Genomic DNA, 14,503 nt, shown 5'->3' on the forward strand with positions numbered 1-14,503 from the left:
TTGGGGATGCCTGTCCTAGACAGACTTCAGAAATTGCTGTTCCTGCTTGTAGTCTCTCACTCATGTCAAGCAACACTCTGAAATGTTCTCTGACGTCCCACAAATGACTTCAGGAGAGGCTTTAGTGATAGAGGTTCTACTATGCAACAAAGAGCCCAAAATGATATGAGCAGAAGCAACTTAGCAGCATTGCTCTCTTCCCTGCCATTCTTTCTGTTTCTTTCCTTTTCTTCATGTTTTCCTCCCCAACTAGGGATCTAACATTGGGAAGGGTCACAGCTCAATGGCAGCACACATGCTTTTCATATAGAAGGTCCCAGATTCAATTCCTGGCATCTTCAGGTAGGGAATAAAACAGATTCCTGTCTGAAACTCTGGAGGGCTGCTGCCAGCCAGTGTAGACTGTACTGAGCTAGATGGACCAGTGGTCTGACTTACTATCAGGCAGCAACCTTTGTCCCTAAGAGTGGAGCTGCAGTGTAAGCATTCTGCATATTTCAACTAGCCACCTTCATCCTGCATTAATGTCATTGTACTGCTGCTATTACAATTAAAATATTTTAGATTGTAAACTGATGGAAGGAACCTGTTTAATTCTTTGTAGAATACTTAATAGAGACTGCCATACCGCACTGCCAAGAAGGATGCAACATTTTTCACATCCTCCCTTTCTTGATTGTTACTAAGCACTAATTCTGACATTCAAATGTACTGTTTCCTGAGCTTTGAAGTCAGTCTTGTTGGTGATCGCTGATGCCATTTAAGTAGACTTTCATATCCCTGCTAGAGAGCTGCCATATACTGCTGCTGCCACCAGCTTCTTCCCAGCCTTTTGGTTCTACCAACATATTCTCTGCTTGATTTTTTTAAAAAAACAACACCATCAGCAGATCAAATTGCTAGAAAAGCAACAACAATGAAAATGACTGCAATTTGTTATTTGTTCTAGAATATACTTTGCAGTAACCAGTTGAATGAGAGCTTTTTTGTTGTCTGATTTTGTGTTCAAAGCTGATTATTTTAGTTTTGGAGGCATCTTCAAAAATAGTATAGTGATTTCATAATGACCTCTGCTTATTGACTTCTGCTCCATTTACACAATGGGGTTTTCCTTCCCTCCCCTTCAGACTCCTGTAGTAATAATAAAAATAATTGATTTATACCATGCCCATCTGGTTGGGTTTCCCCAGCCACTCTGGGCGGCTTCCAACAAAATATTTAAAATACAATAAAACACCAAACATTAAAAACTTCCCTAAACAGGACTGCCTTCAGGTGTCTTCAAGTCAGATAGTTGTTTATTTCCTTGACATCTGATGGGAGGGCATTCCACAGGGCAGGTGCCACTATTGAGAAGGCCTGGTTCCCTGTAACATCACTTCTCGCTGTGAGGAAACAGCCAGAAGGCCCTTGGAGCTGGACCTCAGTGTCCGGGCTGAACGATGGGGGTGGAGACACTCCTTCAGGTATACTGGGCTGAGGCCGTTTAGGGCATTTAAGGTCAGCGCAAACACTTTGAATTGTGCTCAGAAACATACTGGGAGCCAATGTAGGTCTTTCAGGACCGGTGTTATGTGTTTTTGGCATGGGAAGCTGTACAGGAAGGCTTGTGTGGGCAAGGGTACCTTCTGCTTGAGCTAGAGGACCTTGGGATCCAAGCCCAAGTGATGCTTCCAAATAAATGTGTTTGCATTCCAAGCCTAGGCCAATATCCAGAAGGACCTTATATACATGTGCAAGTGCTTTCATGTGTGTCTCTCCTCCCTGCTCTGTGTTAGAGGTAGCTCCCGAAGTTCCCCTAGGACAGTTTTGGGAACCACAGTGATTTTCTCATGGCTCAGCACCTTTGTAAATCGGATCACGTTTTATATAAATAAAATGTTTTGGTTTATAGTAATGCGCTTAAAATAGTAAATTTATGTACCGAGAAAGTGTTTGGGAAAGAGGCTAGGCTTGAGCATCTTGATTATAAGTGTCTGGAAGATAATTGCAAATAACAAGAGAAATACTGGAACAAATTCGTTTATTTCCTGCCTTTCTGCTTGTCACTGGCTGGTTGAACTATGTAAAATGTCAGTATCCTGGACCCTAATTGTTACTGCAGCTGCTGCATTTCTGCAGTAGCCATGGGAAGTGTTCTATAACAACCAGAAATGGGTAGTACCAGATATTTTTTGTACTATGGGCGTGGGGCATCTCATCTCCTAAGCACTTTAACAATTTGAAACTGCTGGCTTATTCCAGCAGCAGGGGACTTAGGAATGTCCTGTGATGAACAGTGATGTACAATGCCCCCTCAAGTTCTCACATGTTACTGCTGGCGTTCTGCTTGCTTCTCTTTTTAAAAAATGCATTACTAACACTTCATTAAATAGAGGCATAATATTTTAGGTACCTTATAAAATGATGAGCACATTTAAAAGCTGAGGCCAGGATCCAAATACTTTCTTGTGTGAACACAGGAACTTGTAGCAGCCTAGTAGAATTTTTCATTTCAGCAGCATACTTACACACCTTACTCTCCATCATCCCCACAAACACACAATGTCACAAAGTGCTGTCATTTTTAAAAGCAGTTTGCCATATGTGTGAGGAGCTGCTCTTTGAGAAGTACAAGTCGAAAAGCTTCTTATAGCTCACCGTTTTTGTCCTGACCTTGCTACATTAGAACACACTACATTATCTATTCTGGCATCTGCAAAAAGACTCCTTTAACTTTTATTTTAAGTTTTGTGTGAACTGAATTAATTGCTGTGACTCCATAGTGGGTGTTCCACAAATACGCATTACCAACTTTTATTTAGGAATATAGGTGCTTGTTATATTTGTAAGCCATCCATATAACATAGTTCCCTAGGGTGGTTTATAGACCTACTGTATTAGAAATAAAAAAGCAGCCCACAGTTTAAACAGTAAAAACAATTATAATTAATACAAATTAGAGCAGGGAAACCTAGAGAACCAGCTTAGACATAGCAGCTAAAACTGTTTAAAACTGTCAAAAAGATAATTTGGTTCAAGAGTCTAAAAGAACCAGATAAAAGTAGCCTTTGTAATTAAAAAGTCTAGAAGAACAAAAAGATAAGCCTCTCTAGGGACAGCGTAAGAGGAGGTGAGCTGTCTGAAAAATACCCTTTTCAACTTCTGTTGTTAAATATAACAATGTACTGCTACTTGCATTCCATTTACTTCTAATAAAAGTCTTTAATGTACACTTATACTGTAATAATAGGTGAAATAGCTAAGCTGACTTTCCTAACAAGGCTAAAATACAAATCCCTTTTATTATGGAACTATTTACTGTTTTACAGTGAATTCTTCTAATATAATTGAATTATTTAACTCTCCTTTAAGCAATATTTCTTACAACTATGAAATATTAGAAAGTAGCAAGATATTTAGTTACATGACAGCTAAAACTATGTCTTCTCAGAAGCAAGTCCTATTTAATTCAGTGGGGCTAGGATTTCAGCCTGTTACCTTATTTCCAAAAGAACTGAATTTGAGATACTGAAAATGTTTCATGACTAAGATGTCTTTAAAAGTACAGAATTGCAAAAAGTGTTTTAAATAAGCAATACAGGCATGTTTTACTGTTGCTGAATGTGTCGTCATTACATTAAAACAGATTTGGGTACAAAATAACAGATCTTGCTTAAAACTATTAACAGGTGTCCTGTTCTGCAAGACATTAGTGAAAAGCAATGGCTGTTTAATGTCCTGATTTAACCAGTTAATATTTATTTAGAGCTTGAGAAGAAAATGTCTGTTCCTCCACCTGTATGTGATACTAACAATAATATTTAAGCTTTTAAATAGGATTGTGCAATGTTCTGTTATGATTGTCAGATATCAGAGCAGCACAATGCAGTCATGGGAATAGTGCCAAATATTGGATAAAATGTTTTTGAGTAAGGAAATGAAAGCTTATTCCATAAAGTAGGCACTGGTTCTGTGCAGCTCTCTCCCCCCCCCCCCATCATTACTGTCTTCTTGTAAGTTCTCTCTGTGTTGTTTTTTTTTAATGCATATACAGATACCCAATACCCCTCCAAAAGTGAAGTTTCAAATGGAAAGGGGGTCTCCGTTAATAACAGCCATTATCGCCAGAATGACACTAATGTGAAGCTCAAAGAGAAATCCTCCACACGAACTGAGAACGGCTTCAGAAAGAAAGATAAAAAGAAAAAAATCTGGAGTACTAAAAGGGACTCTCAAGATTTGGAGTACGAGTCTGCTTCGGAAGCTGGCAGCTCCCTTGATGAGGACTACGGTGGTAGTGATGATGTGATGGAGGATGGTTACAAAACTAAAATTCTTAGTTTCCTGCAAGATGCTTCACTGGGTGAACTCACTTTGATCCCCCAGTGCTCTCAGAAAAAGGCTCAGAAGATAGTAGAGCTCCGTCCCTTTAATAGTTGGGAAGCTCTGGTAAGTCTGCATTCATTCTTTAAAAATATATATATATACAGCAAGTAATATAGTCAAGGATGCCTTAAATCCAAAAAGACATAGATGGGTGGCCTTTTCCTGATTAGGCTAAAACACTATGCTCGTTCTAAGCCAATAGCATTTCAAATAGTGTCAGATGACCTAATTTTGAATGAATTAAGGGGTGATTTTCCTGAAAAACCCAAGCTGATTGGCTGGCAACACTGTCACTCACTCTTGAGCACCGAAACTTGGTTCATTTCACTGTAGAAGAAGAATTTAGAGCTTTCATTTGGGAAGCTGTTGTTTGCTAGCCTGTTCTGATCTGCTGCAGCTGAGAAACCATGCAGAAGGCAAGAATGTGGCAGTATTTCTGCTGCAACTACTTCAGAGAATCAGCAACCGACTTCCAGGGTTGCTCCATGATTGAAGATGCCAGGATGGATATTTTAAGCTACACTGACGAAACGGTTCCTTTGATGATTTTCCTGGTGGTTGTTCCTCCTTTTAAATCTTTATGCTCTGTCTTTTTAACACTGGTTTTATTAGCTGAGCAATGTGGCCATTTTATGGAGTGCTATAGCTTACAGTTTTCAAAAGCAATGTCAGAAAACCTTAACATAGGAAAGGAAAGAGTAAAACCTAGCTAATGGTGAGTACTTGGTACGGTTTCCCAGTCATTGGACTATTTATTTTTCAAATGTTTGCTATAATTGTGTGCTTCGAGCTATGTATGTTCCAGGAAAGTGAATAGCCTCTAGCCAGAGCAGTCTGATTTTGTGTTTGAAAATGCTAATAATTCAGAAGAAAAGTTGTGGAATTACAGTATTTTTAACTTTGTGATTTCTGTTTGATGTGGTTTTAGAGAAATAGTAGTAAATGGGCCCTTTTGACAGTTAGGTGTTGTACCGACTGTATTTTTTAAAGTAGTATTTTCAGGTGAGGGGGGGGAGTTGATGGGAATTGCATTTTTATGTATATGTTCAGTTTTGTTTTGTTTTGATTTTAAAAGACCCCTATTATATATGCTGCGTGCTAGTGCTATATATGCTAGTGGTCTTTTAAAATAATGGTGCATTTCATCATTAGTTCCTAGGATGACTTGGTCAAGTTTTCAAACTTTTATATTTTAAAGAGTGTACGCAAATTCACAGAAGTGCAGCTTTACTGAAATGCTGCTCCGGAGACTGTTTTGCCTGAAGCCTTTGACTTTGAACAGAACATCTGTCTGTTCTGAAACATGTCGAGCTTCGCCGAGACAGATTCTTTGCAAAAGTATTTGCTAAAGGGCTGCCATCCTCTGAAATAGTTCCATACAATTAAGCTGTGTGGGCCTGTTTGTATTAAACAATCCCTTTCATAAGAGCTCTTTGTCAGCACCCGGAGAGCTGCATAGTTGCTGTAACTACATGCCCACAGTTTTAATAAAATGCAGCAAATTGGAGATCTTGAAAGTTTGAAGGAGTAGCTTTTAAATGTGCTTAAGGCCGACTCTGCAGAGCAGGCCAAACGTTTTTGCTACTAAGTTGTAATGCTAAATTTGAAACATGTTTAATTCCAGCTTTATTTTGCTGAATGCAAAAGGTAACCAAACAGTTTTAGTCTACATCCAAAAGGCACATGTTAGAAGTATTTAATTTTATCTTAGTGTTTCCATATTTAGTCCATGTTTTTAAAATTTGCATGCTTCCTTCATAGTCTAAAATACCTTAATTCATGGAAACTGTAAATTTAGATTAGGCTTCTTTAATCTGTGTGTAAAATCATGAATTTAATTAGTGGGAAATGTGCCTAATTAGTGGCAAAGTCATTATTTACTGTATTTTTCCGTGTATAAGACTAGGTTTTTTTAACCAAAAAATTAGGTTTAAAATTGGGGCTCATCTTATCCACGGGTAGTGCTGAGGGGTATTTTCCTAATTTAGAGTCCCCAAAAATAGGGAGTGTCTTATACATGGGGGTGTTTTATACATGAAAAAATATGGTAAATATGTTGGGTTATATCCAAATTTCCTTTCCTCCAACAGAAGGGGTTCTCTCCTGAGGAAGAACACCTTTGTGTGCAGGTCATTTTGCCTGCTTATACTCTTATGTAAAGAAGACGTGTCTAAAATTTGTGAAAGGGTATTAGTGCTTATTACAGAGTAGTGGGGACCTCATCTGAACTATTTATAATTATGTGTAGCTTATTTTACTCTTCCGGGGGAGCGGGGAGAGAAAGCATGAAGTCTGTGAAACTAGTGTGTATATTGTTACTCTCCCCCCCCCCAAAAAAAAACACCTAATGGAAAATGTGAAACTTTTTCTGTTAGACAATATGCATGCAAGATCCAGTTCTCCGTAACAGTCCGGCAATCACAGGTTAAAATGAAATGTGTATACAGAGACCTTAGTTCTGCAGATCTCATTGGAAAGAATAGAACTTGGCTAAATTGAGGGCTTGATTCAAAGACTTCAGAGACATACACAAGCTTTGGGAAGTATTGAGCTCAAGCTACCTATAGGTTGGGGTGCTGCAGCTTGGCAGTAGATGCATTGCATGCAGAAGGCCCCCAAGCTGAATTATCTTACATCTTCAGTTGAATAATAATAATAAGAGAGAAACCTTGGAAGAACCAGTGGCATTCAGAAAGGGCAACAGATCTGTGCAGGGGGTAGGTGGGTGGAGGCAGCCAGGTACATTTGCCCCAGAACTCAGAGGGCTAAGCTGGCAAGGGGACCCGCCAGGGACTGGCTGCCTTTTTTGTTTTGTTTATAACATTACTCTAATTAAGACTGCTGCCCTGGGCCTCCAACAACCTCTGCACTTAACTATAGACATATGAAACTGACCTAAACCAAGTCGGATCATCTTGTCCAGTACTGCCCCAGAGGCCCCTGCTGAGGTTTTCTAGGTCTTTTGGTAGTGGGACTTTAAAATGCTGAATTGTATCCAGATTGCAGTTGTACTTATCAAATGGACAAACCTGAGCAGCTTTTGCATAAACTGCTTATCATATTGTTCATGAGGCTCAAGTTGGAAAACAGCTGAAGGTTCTTCTTGTTGTAACTTGGAAACAGATGTTAACAATCTGACATGAAACAAAATGGGTGGTTTTTATAGCAGATGGTTTCACTTGAGGTGCATTATTTAAAGATTATAAGTTTTATCTTTATGCCAACCTGAGCTTTAGGCATCTAGAATAATTAATAGAAATCTCCTGTTTAAAATAACTTTGTGGTTGTTTTTTTTAAACAAACAAACAAACACGCTTTTCTACTCCTGGTGGTTCAGTGTTGTTTAAATTTCAAAGTATTCTGTTGATGTTTAAACTTACTTTCAAAAAGACTTCACCACAACAGCCAAATGAAGCTACCGTGAATGTACAGAAATGCACTTTTCAAACGAGGTGTTCCTTTCTAATGGAAATTAGTGGCAAATAGATTAGTCAGAAATTTAAGACTTCTGCACTGTTTGCTTGCTTGCTTGCTTGCTGGGAGTTCTTGATAGGTATCACTCTTTTAATATTCTTCTCCCATCTGGCTCATTCTATCTCATTTTATTTATTTTTATACGAAAACTTTTAGCTACCCTTCATCATGCATGCTAGGGTGGGTTACAGTACAGTAAAACAACTGTACAAGTAAAGCAAATTCAACACAGCTTCCAAAGACACCAAAATACTGGGTTTTCTATAATAAAGCCATCCTCCTAGTACAGGGGTTTCTCCCCACATGTCCCCATACCTCCCCTTGCAAATCTACTTGTGGTGGTTGAAGAAAACCACAGAACAAATGTGAGGGGGAGTGAGGGAGAGAGAAGTACAAATGAGGCAACTTCTTTGGATACAACACAACGAATCACAATTTCGATGCCTTACTTGCAGCTGTAACACCCCCCCCCCCCCAAAAAAAGCGCCTGGGCAAACCAATGTGCCAAAAGAACAGAAGTGTCAGTGCCACTATGCATCTGCAGGAGGATATTCCACTGTCAGGGTGCCTACATAGAAAATGTATTTGTCCTAATGGTGGAGCAATGAGAAGGGCCTCCCATGATACGACACGATACGATACGATACGATACGATACGATACGATACGATACGATACGATACGATACGATATGATACGATAATCTTTATTGTCATTGTCCCATACAGAACAACGAAATTGAAAAAATCTACTTCAGACATTCAAAAACCAACAAGCCTGCTATCCCAGCCTGGTTAACCCCCTAGAATCTCTGATACCCCATAATTAAATACAGTATTTTGTGTCGGCTATAAATAATTCGTCCTAACAAACCCTGACTCCTCTCCATGGAGCACTCAGTCACAGTGTCTGCATGTGCCACCATCTTACATACTTCTTGCATCTTGCATGAAGAGTACCTGTAGGCCAGGCTTCCTCAGACTTGGCCCTCCAGATGTTTTTGAGACTACAGTTCCCATCATCCCTTGCCACTGGTCCTTCTAGCTGGGGGTGATGGGAGTTGTAGGCCTAAAAAATCTGCAAGGCCGAGTGAGGAAGCCTGCTGTAGGCTAATGCAGAGAGAGTTGGTCATTCAAGGATTTGGGTGTTCTACCACCTCATTCTGCTACAAGTGTAGACTATGCCATGCTTTTTTAGTACAAAGGAAACAGAGGAGTTCCTTTTTAGCTCATGTTGATTTTTCAGAATGCTTTGAATAGGCTTTATAAGCAAGCCATGGTTGTGAAGCAATCCTCGCAAAGCAAAATAAAACAAAAATACCTTTTCATTTTACACATTATGCATGAGATTAAGATGCTGTATTGTACTCATTTGCAATAGTGAGCCCGACAAAAGGCTATTATAGCTTTGGGATTAGGAAAATATTAGCTTGTTTTTCATTCTGTTCCTCATATCCTTAAATTACTTCCCTGTTTAAACAAGTATGGAGGGTGGTTCTCTGCTGCTAGAGGCAGTCTTAGAACTGTAGCCAGATCTGTGACAAGTATTGTCCATGTTGATTATCTTGACACTGAGAGGGCCTCCCTCATGCTAGGGAGATGCAGGAACATGAAGGCCATAACTACTCATGTCTGTCTTATGCCACAACAACCCACATTGCAAACTGGTGGCACAGCCTTCAGCAGATCAGAGAGGCCATCTACAAATACTTGGAAGGCTTGAGTCAAAGACTAAACCTCTTGGATGCAGCATTGAATAGCGTTAACTTTTTGTTGCTTCTGCATCACACTGTTGACTCATATCAAGTTTGTGGTCTACTAAGACCTTTCGTTCCTTTTCACATGTTGTTGTTGTTGTTTAGTCGTTTAGTCGTGTCCGACTCTTCGTGACCCCATGGACCAGAGCACGCCAGGCACTCCTGTCTTCCACTACCTCTCGCAGTTTGGTCAGACATGTGTTTTCACATGTACTACTGGCAAACCCAGTTCCCCATATTTTATTTGTTCAGCTGGTTCTTCCTGCCTAAGTGTAGAACCATACATTTTTCCCTATTGAAATTCATTCTGATAATTTGGGCCCAGTCCTCCAATCTGTTAAAGTAATCTTGAATCCTTATTCTGTCTTCTGTGGCTTTAGCTACCCCTCCCAGATTGGTATCGGCTACAAATTAAATGACCATCCCCTCAGTTCCTTCAGGCAAATCATTTATATGGACGTTGAAGAACAACAGAACCCTTCAGTACTCCACTTGTCACTTTTTTTCCAGGATCATGAGGAACCATAAGTGAACTCTTTGGGTTTAGTCAGTCAACTAGCTACAAATCCCCATAACAGTTCCCTCACCCAGCCCACATTTTACCAGCTTCTTCACAAAAGCAGGATTTTGTCAAAAGCCTCACTGAAATCAAGATACACTAGAAAGAACAGAAGCTGATTTGTTTAAAGTATCTAATGCTATATTTCAAAAATATATGAGTAGGTGCAAAAATTATACCCCGTTATACTTTCAGTAGCACATTAATTCTGTTTCTTGTAATTGAGAGAGATTGTTTTGAAGGTTTTTTTGTGTAAATAAAGATCCTTTATCTCTCATTTGGAGTTCAGCCAGGCACAATAAATAAAAGCATACACACTTTTTTTAAAAGTATAGTACAGCAATTTCAATGTAGTCCAGCTTATCTTTAGCTCTGTGTTGCCCTCTGCTGTTGAAACATGGATTTTCAGTTTTCTTACAATGTTCTAAATGTGATCACTAAAAATGATATTGGTGTCGAAAAATTGAGTGGGTTGGAGCCTTTCCATGAACAGAAGATAACTCCGAAACAATGGATGCACCTGCAAGAGAAAGAGGGGGAGGAGGCAACTTTTTCTCTTGCAGCCCCTCAATAGTTACACTGTCCTGGAGCAGCTTTTTAAGGAGCTGCAGAAATAGAGAAAGAGAAGGACTCCTAGTCCCTCCTCTGACAGAAGTGGCTTGTGTGTGGAACTGGATCAATGCAACCCCATATTTTTGTGCTTCTTGATGTGAGATAGCTCACCCTAAAAATGCATGAACAAATTTCTGATTATATACACAATGAATGGGATTCAACTAAGTTTTACTTGGATTGTACCCATTGAAATTAAGTTACGAGGTCCCCTAATTTAAGTGGTTCTACTCTGAGTAAAACTTAGTTGAATACCACCCATTCATATTTTGTGGGGGCAAGAAAATGGAGATAACATGCTATTCCAGTTTTGGTTTTTTAATGAAGGCAAAGGCGATCTGACAATCACCCAAACACCACCCTTCTAACCTCAACGTTGCCTGTTTTTCCTTTGTCTCAATCTCAAGCATTTTTAAGCTGGCAGCTGAGTTTTCCATCTTCACATTGCCTTTTCCTACTGCGAAGGAACTCTTTCAATGTAGGAGGGTTGCTGGGACAAAATATCAAAGTAATAAAAATGTGTTCACTGATAAGTAAATCTTCATAAGCTTTAGATGTATGCCTACCATTGCAATTTTAATTAATGACTATCATGGTATTTTGGATGAATAATTGAGTAATTTGGGGCACCAAACTACATTTGAGTTTCTTCAGGCTCAGTTTGATTTTGCTGTCTTTATGTTGAAGTAATGCCTTGCTCTCTGCACCCCCCCCCCCCATGATCTCTCATAGTTCACAAAAATGTGCAAGACCAATGGGCTGTCAGAAGATATTATATGGAACTGCAAAATATTACTAAGAGAGAGAGCCGTCGTGTTACAGCTAATGAACAAATGTGAAGAGATCTCAAATAAACTGACCAAACAAGTGACGAGGATCACTGGAGATAGTGGTAGCGGATGGAACATTGATCAGCCTTCCATTCTGAATTCAAGGTTGGTAGGATTGCTCTTAAGTGAATGTTACATAAGTACCATAAAAGAAAGGTGTATGTAATAGTTGCTAGAAGTTTGGGTTCCAAATCCTCAAAGTCTAGATGAGGAGACTGGTTTTGAAAAATGGCCAGCATCATGTTGCCCTATCCATATGAAGCAAAACCACTACTCTCATTCTCTCTCCTTGTGAAAATTGCATGTTTTGGAATAGCTAGTCCAGAGGTCCCCAACCTTTTGGCAAGTATCTTTGGTAATCAAAACTGTCATGAGCACCACTAAATAGCTATTTCACAGAAGAAGAAAACTAGTGATGCTTAGAACCCCCTCCCTAATGGGCAGAACACACATTCACATCCCAAATGAAAGACAGACCCCCCCCCAAAAAAAAGCAAGCCACCCAAATAACATAAAAGCTCCAAATACCTTATTTTAAAAAGTACTGTACTACATTTCTGGTAAACATCAGGTCATTAGGTTTGAGTTTCCATTCGTGTTAATGGTGCATTTTCTTCTTTATTATCAGCATGGAGCTTAAGCCTTATCAGAAGATTGGTTTAAATTGGCTAGCACTTTTGCACAAGCATTCGCTAAATGGCATATTAGCTGACGAAATGGTAAGTTGACATTATTATCACTTCAACTAGTCATTAAATTTATAACTGCATGGCCAGCGTGACATCGCTGCTCTGGCGAGCCAGAGTCGCACACGGAAACGCCGTTTAACTTCCCGCTGGTAAGCGGTCCCTATTTATCTACTTGCACCCGGAGGTGCTTTCGAACTGCTAGGTTGGCAGGCGCTGGGACCGAGCAGCGGGAGCGCACCCCGCCGCAGGGATTCGAACCACCGACCTTTCGATCGGCAAGTCCTAGGCGCTGAGGCTTTAACCCACAGCGCCACCTGCGTCCCCTTTAAGAACCTGGTTATGCGGTTCTTAAAGAGTAGGCTTTAACAACATAATATTTTTCAATACAAACCTCCATGCTCCAGTTTTAAAACCCAAAACTAGCTTGAGAAATATTATGGGCTAACATTTCATTGTTTAACTTTATCAGTACTGTAAAGGCAATAGTATTTTATTTTAAATTATCTCAACTTTTACACAGGGTTTAGGAAAAACCATTCAAGCAATTGCATTTCTGGCATATCTTTACGAAGTGGGTGATGTAGGTCCACATTTGATTGTAGTGCCTGCGTCAACAATAGGTAAGTGAGGAATTTATTTTCTTTTTTTTAAGGCTCCAATTATAAACAGGCTTTGTGGGATTAAAAATCAATAGCAGCTTACTTAAAGTAAACATGTATACTACATATTGCATTACTATAAAAGTAAAGGTAAAGGTAAAGGTACCCCTGCCCGTACGGGCCAGTCTTGACAGACTCTGGGGTTGTGCGCCCATCTCACTTAAGAGGCCAGGGGCCAGCGCTGTCCGGAGACACTTCCGGGTCACGTGGCCAGCGTGACATTGCTGCTCTGGCCAGAGCCAGAGCCAGAGCCGCACACGGAAACGCCGTTTACCTTCCCGCTGGTAAGCGGTCCCTATTTATCTACTTGCACCCGGAGGTGCTTTCGAACTGCTAGGTTGGCAGGCGCTGGGACTGAGCAGCGGGAGCGCACCCCGCCGCAGGGATTCAAACCGCCGACCTTTCGATCGGCAAGCCCTAGGCGCTGAGGCTTTAACCCACAGCGCCACCTGCGTCCCTTTGATATAGTAATTGATATAGTAATTGCATTACTATATCAATGTGCATAGCCTACTTTTTCATCAAGGAAGCTCAGGGCAGCACACAATAGTGCTTCCCCAACTAAACTCTCAATTAGATACGTTGGGATGAGAGATAACAACACTGGATGAGTTTCAGAGCTTAGTGGGGTTTTGAATTGAGGTGTTCTTCAATGAAGTCCACTCTTTTGGCTGTACAACAGCGATTGTAATCCACACAGTATTCTCGACTTGTAGTTTAGTAAAAACAAAACTGGGACTAACATTAATCTGTATGTACACATAGCATACTTCTGTAATTATTTAATTCATTTTTTAAAAAAAACAGATAACTGGATAAGAGAAGTGAACCTGTGGTGTCCTGAACTCCAAGTTTTATTTTATTACGGTAAGAAATTATATTGTTTCAGAGTAAAACATTTGTAGCTAAAATGCAGACAGTACGACTTTTTACATGTGGGTATCAAAACTCCCTAAACAACATTGTGAATTGCAGAGAAGTTTGAGGCTTTATAAAGCCATTCTCTAGAATTGGGGGAAAATGAAGTCTTATTTCTGTCTAGGCTCTCAAGAAGACAGGAGGCATCTCAGAATGGATATCCATAATAAAGTTGCAGATTTCAATGTCATTGTGACAACGTAAGTACAAGGACTGCGTGAAATTTAGCCACTTGCTGTTTCCTAATCAGGCGCTTCTTTCAAACTATCCCACATGCTGTTCAATTTAAATCTGCTAAGTCAGTCCCAAACATACCTATGCAGAAACCAGGCTGGGGCTGTACAGATGGGAGTAAGCTGGATTCTCATTGCCTAGGATCACATGTAACATGTTTTTTTACTCCAGTGGTATCCCCACAGGCACCCTTCCCCTTCTTCTGTGTACAGGCAGCTTTCCACTTGCACAGGGTTTGTGCTCCTGGCTGCCACACACATCAGCGGGACACATGTAAGTCCACCCTGTTCCACCCCTTTGCAGCACCAAAAATGGGGTCGACGGGTGCTGACTGTGTGCAAGTGGGTTGGTGCCTGTATAACAAAATGTGTATTGTTCGCTCCTTTGGGGAAAAGGAAAAGAAAA

General features: G+C 40.1%; 1 protein-coding gene and 1 long non-coding RNA gene across 4 annotated transcripts in view; one reads left to right on the plus strand and one right to left on the minus strand.

The window, feature by feature from the left end:
• Positions 1 to 14,503, minus strand: part of LOC307224435 — a 173,692-nt gene that overhangs the window by 43,916 nt on the left and 115,273 nt on the right. The gene's annotated exons all lie outside the window — the stretch shown is intronic.
• SMARCAD1 (SNF2 related chromatin remodeling ATPase with DExD box 1) overlaps positions 1 to 14,503 on the plus strand; it is a 44,093-nt gene that overhangs the window by 21,295 nt on the left and 8,295 nt on the right. The window contains exons 9-14 of one of the 2 annotated variants that reach the window (XM_079990759.1): positions 4,037 to 4,431; positions 11,501 to 11,703; positions 12,227 to 12,317; positions 12,808 to 12,907; positions 13,754 to 13,813; positions 13,989 to 14,064. In XM_079990759.1, the coding sequence (XP_079846885.1) occupies positions 4,037 to 4,431; positions 11,501 to 11,703; positions 12,227 to 12,317; positions 12,808 to 12,907; positions 13,754 to 13,813; positions 13,989 to 14,064 (925 nt within the window). Of the gene's footprint in view, positions 1 to 4,036; positions 4,432 to 4,693; positions 5,084 to 11,500; positions 11,704 to 12,226; positions 12,318 to 12,807; positions 12,908 to 13,753; positions 13,814 to 13,988; positions 14,065 to 14,503 lie in introns of those variants that run through there. The other variant, XM_079990760.1, reaches the window with a different exon arrangement.

Source organism: Podarcis cretensis (assembly GCF_951804945.1).
Source record: "Podarcis cretensis genome assembly, chromosome: 9".
NCBI lineage: Eukaryota > Metazoa > Chordata > Lepidosauria > Squamata > Lacertidae > Podarcis > Podarcis cretensis.